This window comes from Otolemur garnettii, unplaced genomic scaffold (assembly GCF_000181295.1).
Source record: "Otolemur garnettii isolate 467f Iridium unplaced genomic scaffold, OtoGar3 scaffold00050, whole genome shotgun sequence".
NCBI lineage: Eukaryota > Metazoa > Chordata > Mammalia > Primates > Galagidae > Otolemur > Otolemur garnettii.
In genome coordinates this window covers 11284665-11293833 of record NW_003852445.1, presented here as the reverse complement: position 1 = coordinate 11293833, position 9169 = coordinate 11284665, and the positions used below count along the sequence as shown (strand labels likewise).

The following is a 9169-nucleotide window of genomic DNA, read 5'->3' as shown; positions in this document are numbered from 1 at the left end:
TAAGCCCAAGAGTTAGAGGTTGCTGTGAGCTGTGACACCACGGCACTCTACCCAGGGTGACAGCTTGAGGCTCTGTCTCAAAAAAAAAAAAAAAAGGGATTTCATTGTATAATGAAGCTTTATGAATGAATTAAAAAGCTCCCTTTGCAGATTAACAGAGATTTTACAACTAAAGGGTTATTGATTATTGTCATTGTGAACTTATAAAATAAGCAAATATAGAATTAAAACAATAAGGATAGTTCAACATACACAAATCAATATATATAATATGCCAAATTAACAGAATAAAGGATAAAGTGTTGGATTATAGGTGTGAGCTACCACACCTGGCCCTGTTTTGTTTTACCATTGGGGAGTTAAATTTTCCATGTGCAGATGTGCAGAGGATTAATAATGTTTCACTCCCCCTCCCCAGATGCATTGAGTCACCTCCCGCATTTCTCTAGCCCCGACCTGATTAATAAATACGCTATAGTGGAACGTCTGAATTTTGCTTATTATTTACATCATGGACGGCCATCATTTGCATTTGGTACTTTTCTAGTCCAAGAATTAACCAAGAGCAAGACTCCCAAGCAGCTGTGAGTATTTAAAATATAATTTGTATGCTTAAAAAAGGCAGATCTGGCTTGGTGCCCGTAGCACAGGGGTTGCAGCCCCAGCCACATGCACCGAGGTTAGCGGGTTCGAGCCTGGCCCAGGCCAGCTAAACAACAATGACAACTACAACAGCAACAAAAAAAATGGCCAGTCGTTGTGGTGGGCGCTGGTAGTCCCGGCTACTTTGGGAGGCTGAGGCAAGAAAATCGCTTAAGCCCAAGAGTTTGCTGTGAGCTGTGATGCTACGGCACTCTACTGAGGGTGACATAGTGAGACTCTGTCCCCCTCCCAAAAAAAGCACATCTGTGTAGTATTTTACACATACATTAAAAATTTATTGGAAATATATGCCACAGTTAACCGTGATTACATTTGAGTGGTGATTTTTCATTTGTGGTTTTTGGTGGCATTTAGTATATGTGATTTTTGATAACACAAAAAAAGATTAAAATATATTTTAATAAATATTTTAGAATTACATGAGAGCTTTAGTTACTCTAAAGAGAATTCTGAAAAAAAAAATTCTGAAATTAGAAGTAAATTCTGTATTTAAGATCATTCTTGTATAACTCATTCTTAAAAAGCACTGAATTGGGAAGAGTAATAAAGAGCTAAGTATTTACTGTATTGGTTTTGTTTTTATAATAAGAGGAATATTTTACTATAAAAATGTATTAAAGTAGTTCAGAAAGGTGAAAATAAAAAATAAAAGTCCCTCAGTCTCCCATTCCCATTCCACATAGCAAATAAAATTTCTTGTACATCTTTCTAGAAATTTTTCCATACATATAAGAGGCATCTTTAAAATGTGCTTTATGGGCGGCGCCTGTGGCTCAGTGAGTAGGGCACTGGCCCCATATACCGAGGGTGGTGGGTTCAAACCCGGCCCCGGCCAAACTGCAACAAAAAAATAGCCAGGCATTGTGGCGGGCACCTGTAGTCCCAGCTACTTGGGAGGCTGAGGCAAAAGAATCACCTAAGCCCAAGAGTTGGAGGTTGCTGTCAGCTGTGTGACGCCACAGCAGTCTGCCGAGGGCGACATAGTGAGATTCTCTAAAAAAGAAATAAAATAAAATAAAAAATGTGAAAATGGCCTTTAATTGGGTACTCAAAGGCCCTGGGCCATATATTTTATGAAAATGTAAAGTGGCATTAATATTCTTGGTAGTTTTGTGTATGTACTTTATCAGATCTCAAGTTGGCAGACTTTCAGAGGTTCTACTTCATGTCTTCTGGATTAAGGTAGAAGCAAGAGTAATTTGGACTATGATTAGGTGTTTTAGGAGAAGGTAAATCTAGGGGAATGTGGGGCTGTGGAGCCAGAAGACAACTGAAAAGCTATCAGGAACCTAAACAGATGCCTGCAAAGGGCAGAAGGGAAGGGGGAGGAAGCCAAACTCATGTGTTTGACACTCTGTGTATCACTGATGGAATTGTATTTGTTTGTTCCTGAGAAACAATTTGCACGTGCTGATGTGATTTTGATTCTTTTCTTTTTCAGGATCCAGCAAGTAGGCAATGAAGCCTATGTTTTAGGGCTCTCCTCTTTCCATATACCTTCAGTAGGAGCTGCCTGTGTTTGTTTTTTAGAATTGCTTGGCCTTGACAGCCTCAAGCTCCGAGTTGATATGAAAGTGGCCAATATAATTTTGAGCTACAAGTGTAGAAATGAAGATGCTCAATACAGCTTTATCAGAGAGTCTCTAGGTACAGCATCTTTTCTCTGTGTGATCTATTTTATTTAGAGGAGAAGGGGTGAATTGGTCTAAGGCATTGAATTGGGAGTGGCTGGGGAGGAAATAATTATCTTCTTGTTTTTATCCTTTTCTTGTGTCTGCTCTTTATCTTACTTTGGTGAGCACTTTAATTGGGTACTGAAAGGCCCTGGGACATACTATCCAAACAGAAAAGCCCATGTTTTGACTTATTCTCTTACCATATTTTGTTGTACATGTTTCATAAAGCTGAAAAACTACCCAAACTGGCTGATGGTGAAAAGGCAACAATAGAAGAATTGCTCGTTCTCTTAGAAGAAGGTATATGGAACAGCATCCAGCAGCAAGAAATAAAGAGGTTTGTGAGTTGCAATTCCTGTCTCTTTTTTTTAGCGGGCTTACTGTGCCAACTGTGTTTGCCTAGTCTTTGTTTGGATACCGAGTGTTTTCACCAGAATCCCTCCTGGAGGCTCGGCACCTGTGGCTCAAGTGGTTAAGGCGCCAGCCACATACACCTAAGGTGGTGGGTTCGAATCCAGCCCAGGCCCACCAAACAACAATGATGGCTGCAACCAAAAAAAAATAGCCAGGCATTGTGGCGGGCGCCTGTGGTCTCAGCTACTTGGGAGGCTGAGGCAGGAGACTCGCTTGAGCCCAGGAGTTGGAGGTTCCTGTGAGCTGTGATGCCATGGCACTCTACCCAGGGGGACAGCTTGAGGCTCCATCTCAAAAAAAAAATCCCTCCTGGACTTATTCATCTAGCATATCGCAGAATTTACTGACTCTGTTTTCAGTAAATGGATGATGATTTTAACTGCATCTCACCATCAGCGAAAAGAGGGAGAAAATAGGGATTCCTGTTTAGGTATGGACTTACAAGAGGTAGAAAGGAGCTTTGTCCCTTCCTCTGCCCTGCTGGTCAAAGATGTCTTTTAAGTATTACATGTTGAAATGATATCAGAGGAGGGATGGGTCTCACAAAGTTTTACTTTAACCAGTGTCCTTAATTTTTTTCTATTTACTGTATGTCAATTGATAATGGAAGCCAAGATGACTGTCCACAAAAACACCTCTCCTTACACATTTAGGCTATCTTTTCTCTATGTAACCCCACTAGGGCTGAGCCAGTCTCCCCACCCTGGAAAACACTATTCTTCTATCACTGACTTTATTTTCAGCAGGAACGTGGGCCCCTGGTGAGGAGGCCCAAGCACCTGCCAGGGCTCTGAGTACTTTAAAGTGAATCATAAGATAGAATATGTGCTCAGAAAATTTCTCGAGTGATGACTTTCCCAGTTCTCCTAAGGCTGTACATAGCTAGTATAAGTAGGTACTTGGTTGATGATTTGAGGGAAGGAATGAATCGTGGCAGAATACTAAGCAAGCTATTCTGCCTTATGGATGAAAGAGTCCATGTTTTTCAAAATAGTCTTAATAAATTTGGTATTTGTTGAAAGACTATGGTTAAATTTATTTAATATTTACTAATTTTTTCAGTTCAAACTAAAACTGTTTTTTAGGTTTTTTTTAATTTTTAAATAATATAGGTATAATTTTTTACCTTTTTTTTTTTTTTAAATAGACTAGTCAAACCCAGTAGTGAGAAGGGGAGAAATAGTAGAACAAGGAGTTCAGTCTGTAACTGACTGTGAACAATAGCTAAGATAACTCACTACTTTTGGACCAGCAACTAAAGCTCTTAACCACCCTTCCCCTAATTCTAATTATAGGTTATCCAGTGAATCTAGCAGCCAGTGGGCCTTAGTGGTACAGTTCTGCAGGCTCCATAATATGAAACTGAGCATGTCTTACCTTCAAGAATGTGCTAAAGCAAATGATTGGCTGCAATTTGTTATTCATAGCCAACTCCATAACTACCACCCAGAGGAGGTAAGTCACTGATTGTTAGCTGGAATACTTCTCAGAAGATGATGTTCTTTCTGTTGTATTGAGATAGCTCTTAGTTGATATGATACTGTCATTTTTACTAAGATTTCAATGGGTTGGCAACAAGCAAGAACTCATCATTAGTACTGAAGAGCTGAAAATTTTTTTTGACTCCTCACTGAATATAGAAATTCATTCAAAAGCGTCAAACAACCTTGTGAGAAAAATAATTTTGCCTGTACTTTTTTTTAACATGTTCCGCTCCAGCTGAAACTAAACATTGAGTGTCTATTTTAATCATCTTACATGATTTTTAGGTGAAATCCCTTATCAAATACTTCAGCCCTGTCCTGCAAGACCACTTAAGGCTGGCTTTTGAGAACTTGTCTTCAGTATCCACCTCCAGAATGGACAGTGATCAAGTCTGCAACAAGTCGCCCCAAGAACTCCAAAGGAACAATGAAGAGATGACAGATTTCTTTGAAATTCTACTCCGGTGCTCAGAGGAGCCAGATTCCTGGCACTGGCTCTTGGCTGAGGCAGTGAAACATCAGGCCCCTGTCCTCAGTGTCCTGGCTTCATGTCTCCAGGTGAGGATCATGAGAAGCCTAAATTAAGGACCCAGAGAACAGTAGAAAAAAATGGTGAAGAACAGGAAAGATTGATAATCAGAAGTGGAGTGACAGTGATAGTGAAACACCAGCATGTGTTTCCAAGGTCACTACAACTTTTTTACATTTCTAGATTAGGTGCTGGGCCATTTAGTATATTTCTTTGTGCTATGACATCCTTGGTTTCTGGTTGGAAGACCCAGAGAAGGTTACTTTTGGTGGACTGACCACCACTACTTTTTTTTTGGTTTTTTGCAGTTTTTGGCCAGGGCTGGGTTTGAATCTGCCAGTCCAGCATATGAGGCCAGCACCCTACTCCTTTGAGCCACAGGCGCTGCCCCCACCCCTACTTCTTAGTGTTTTCTTTGGCAGGAAGGAGAGATGTTCCTGATAGTCCCTGAATCAGCAGATCAGTGGAAGGCAATCCTACTATGTTATGCTTAGTATTTCCCTGACTTCCACATAATATCCCTCTGTGTTCTTGGCCTTTTGTTACCACGTGGTGCAGAAAATAGTAATAGAAAATTTAAAATAGTCTTTTGGTTACTCGTGTTTGAGTTCATTTAATGTTTGAACCCTTTTCAAGCCATTTTATCTAAGTAAAATGACTTATTGTAAACAGGAAATAATCCATCTTTAGCATTTGTACATTTGTCAGGTAATCCAGGCCTAGTTGTTATTTTATTTTAAAACTTTCTTGTCTAATGGCAGGATGCCAGTGCTATTCCTTGTCTCTGTGTTTGGATTGTTACTTCTGTTGAGGACAGTGTTGCAGCTGAAGCAATGAAACACATTCAGGGCTCAACAGAGGGCCATACCTGGGACCTTGAGGACCTTTCAGTCATCTGGAGAACATTATTAATAAGGCAGAAGAGCAAAACTCTCACCAGAGGTTTCCAGCTTTTCTTTAAGGTATTAATAGTCACTTCATTTCTTTTCAGAGTTTAGAAGGGTTCCCTTATATATCTCTCACTGGCCTTTTCTCATTCCTATGCCTGGATTTTATTTAGCCAACAATAGATGCTGATGGTAATAGAACTACCATTTATTCATCAAAGTGCTTTTGATACATTATTTTGGTCAATATTCATAATAATCTCATGTGAAGATAATACCAGGAAGTGGGTTTTATCCTTATTGTATAGACCAATAAACCAAACTCATAGAACTTAATTAACCTAGACAAGGTTTGAAAATACTCTGAGTAAGTGGTATACTTATAGTTCAGACCCACACTTTCTAATTCAATAATGCTATTCTGACAGACCAACTCCCATGGAAGCAATAAAATGTATGGTCAATGCCTGTTACAGATGTCATGGCGCCACCTAGTGGAATGTCTCCTGCCCAAGTGCAGTGGATCAAGTATAGAATACACAGAAAATGGATTGAGCAGATATACATGGCCTGAGTATTATTTTTCCAAAAGGAAAAGAAAATATAAATTTAAATTTATTTTTAACATACATTATTTAATTATGTATAGAACAGGGCTATTACTAATTATATTTTAACATTCTCTTATTTGGGATTATTCATTGAGATAATATTAAGTTGAAGATTTTATAGTTTTTGTAATTTTATTTGAACTCTTCCATAAAGGATTCCCCTCTACTATTAATGATGGAGATCTATGAACTATGTATGTTCTTCAAGAATTATAAGGAAGCCAAAGCTAAGCTTCTGGAGTTCCAGAAGAACCTTGAAACTGTAAGTTGGAATTAGAGTTCTCTTTCTATTGATCTGTAATTGATTGGCATGGCCTTTTATCTACTAATAGTTGGGATAGGGCAACAGGAGAATAGTAGTTATGTGGTATGTTCAGACTAAATCATTTGTACCAGTCCAGAGATGGGGGACCAGAGCAGGAGTTGCAGTGACCTCACTTAACAGTTATCAGTTGCCCTGAGCAGATAGGTTTCATGGAATGTACCGACTGTGATCAGTGTTGGGAGAGGAATTCATGGTGTCTGCTGTGGACACTAGAGGGGAAAGTGGTGGTACCTGGGTTGCATTTTGCCAGTCCAAGTTAGCTCTAACAGTATCAAGCATGAAAGGTGTTTAATACTTTATTCATTGTGACAAAAAATAATAGTTTTTTTCTTTTTTTTGAGACTGAGCCTCAAGCTGTCCCCCTGGGTAGAGTGCTGTGGCATCATAGCTCACAGCAACCTCCAACTCCTGGGCTCAAGCGAGTCTCCTGCCTCAGCCTCCTAAGTAGCTGGGACCACAGGCGCCCACCACAACGCCTGGCTATTTTTTGGTTGTGGCTGTCATTGTTGTTTGATGGTCCCGGGCTGGATTCATACCCGCCACTTTAGGTGTATGTGGCTGGCGCCTTAGCCACTTGAGCCACAGGCGCCAAGCCAATAATGGTTTTTTTCATCAGCACTCCCAGTGGTCCCTGTCCAAATGATGCAGCACTATGTGGCCAATTTTAGGCTTTACCTATTCAGATGCTCACTTAAGTCCTGTTTATTATGTTGAGCTCCTATGAAGACAAAAGAAGTCGAAAGAGAGGGAATATGCTTTAGTCCTACTTGGGATTTTTAGCATTTTTGCCTTTTTCTACCCTAAAAGCACTATGTGATAAATGAGACAAAAGTATATACCAATTCTACTCAACAAGTATATCACAGCAGAACCTCAGTACAGGCTTTTGCTCTTAATCCCACTGGTTTTAACTGTGATGAATATTTACCAATTATATAATTGAAAATACCAAATTAGCTATTTGACTATGCCTGGGGTTCCTAAATCACAGAAAAAATAGGCATGAGAACTTCTTCAGTCTATCACCCTCTATGACTGGGGTCCTCCCGAGTATCATCTTCTTTTTCTTGCCCCTGCTCCAGCCTCCTACAGAGGAGCCAGTGCAGCTGCTCTCATCATTGCCTCAACCCTTTACTTCTATATATTTTTTCCTTCAACTAGTTCTGTCATCTGCCTGTGGTCATCCCTCTTCTTAGAGTCACAAAGCGAGGTAAATCCAAAAACTAACATCTTAATCCCAACTAATTTTAATAGGGACCCACAGGAGACTAAAAAAAAAAGAAGTATTTAAAAAAGAATTAGAAGTATGATAAATTTTCTTCTTCTAAAAATCAAAGTCCAGTCAGAATAGTTATAGAAAACATTCAGTAACAATGCCTAGGTAGGGGCTCGGCGCCCGTAGCTCAAGTGGCTAAGGTGCCAGCCACATACACCAGAGCTGGTGGGTTCGAATCCAGCCTGGGCCTGCCAAACAACAATGACAACTATAACCAAAAAATAGCCAGGTGTTGTGGCGGGTGCCTGTAGTCCCAGGTACTTGGGAGGCTGAGGCAAGAGAATTGCTTGAGCCCAGGAGTTGAAGGTTGCTGTGAGCTGTGATGCCACAGCACTCTATCCAGATCAACAGCTTGAGGCTCTGTCTCAAAAAAAAAATTTAAGAGAGGAAGCTGAAAAATGGACAGAGAGGGACCATATAAGGCAGAGGAAAGAGAGTTGAGAAAGAAATTCCAAGTAGAAATAAGGAAATAGCAGTAATGTGACATAGAGTTTAATAAACCATTCCTCAACTTAAGATTTTGGCAGGCTTGGGCAGTCTGCTGAAAGGAATATTGCACTTCTCAAATCAACATCACAACCAAAAGCCCTCTTTGCATATTAGACTTATGTTTAGAGTGACTTTTGTAAGTGTGATCAGAAGCACATAGGAAATATCCACCCAAGACTAAGGCCTATCCCAGCACTAGGCACAGAGCTAATGAATTATAAGTTTCTGGTGCTTTTCAACATACATATTTTTTGAAACCAGTGAGTTAAGTTTCTTTTCCACCAAAAGGCCCAGTATTTTTTGTGATTATGTTGTGTGAAGTCTAAAGTGAACTATGAGACTATAGTGACTAATAATCAAATATTATCTTCCAAAAGTAATATGAAGCAAGGGACCAAAGTAAAAATCTAGAATGAAGTAACAAAAGAAGCATTATGTGGCAAAGAAACCACTACTCCTCTTGTTCTCTAAAATGGGCATTTTCCTGTGGTGTCTTAATACCTTTGCCACACCTACTTGTAGAAATGCAGCCTGCTACTTCGAATCATCTTCCTATTAATATTTTTAGCATTTGCATTAATGTACATAGTTACCATTCAATAAAAAATATATATATTTTTAGCATTTGATTGAAATGATATAAATCCAGGCTTCTTAGCTGAGACCCTTCTCTAGCAAGAATGTAAATTATAGGCTCGGCACCTATAGCTCAACCAGCTAAGGCGCCAGCCACGTACACCTAAGGTGGCGGGTTCGAATCCCCAGCCCAGACCCACCAAACAACAATGACAGCTGCAACCAAAAAATAGCCGGGC

The 9169-nt window shown here is 39.8% G+C and overlaps 1 protein-coding gene across 2 annotated transcripts in view; it reads left to right on the top strand.

Moving 5' to 3' along the window:
* Positions 1 to 9169, top strand: part of SPG11 (SPG11, spatacsin vesicle trafficking associated) — an 86346-nt gene that overhangs the window by 53436 nt on the left and 23741 nt on the right. For both annotated transcript variants that reach the window (XM_003791787.3, XM_023514247.1), the window contains 7 exons: positions 419 to 584; positions 2105 to 2310; positions 2568 to 2676; positions 4049 to 4208; positions 4523 to 4795; positions 5528 to 5728; positions 6419 to 6526. In XM_003791787.3, the coding sequence (XP_003791835.1) occupies positions 419 to 584; positions 2105 to 2310; positions 2568 to 2676; positions 4049 to 4208; positions 4523 to 4795; positions 5528 to 5728; positions 6419 to 6526 (1223 nt within the window). The remainder of the gene's footprint in view (positions 1 to 418; positions 585 to 2104; positions 2311 to 2567; positions 2677 to 4048; positions 4209 to 4522; positions 4796 to 5527; positions 5729 to 6418; positions 6527 to 9169) is intronic.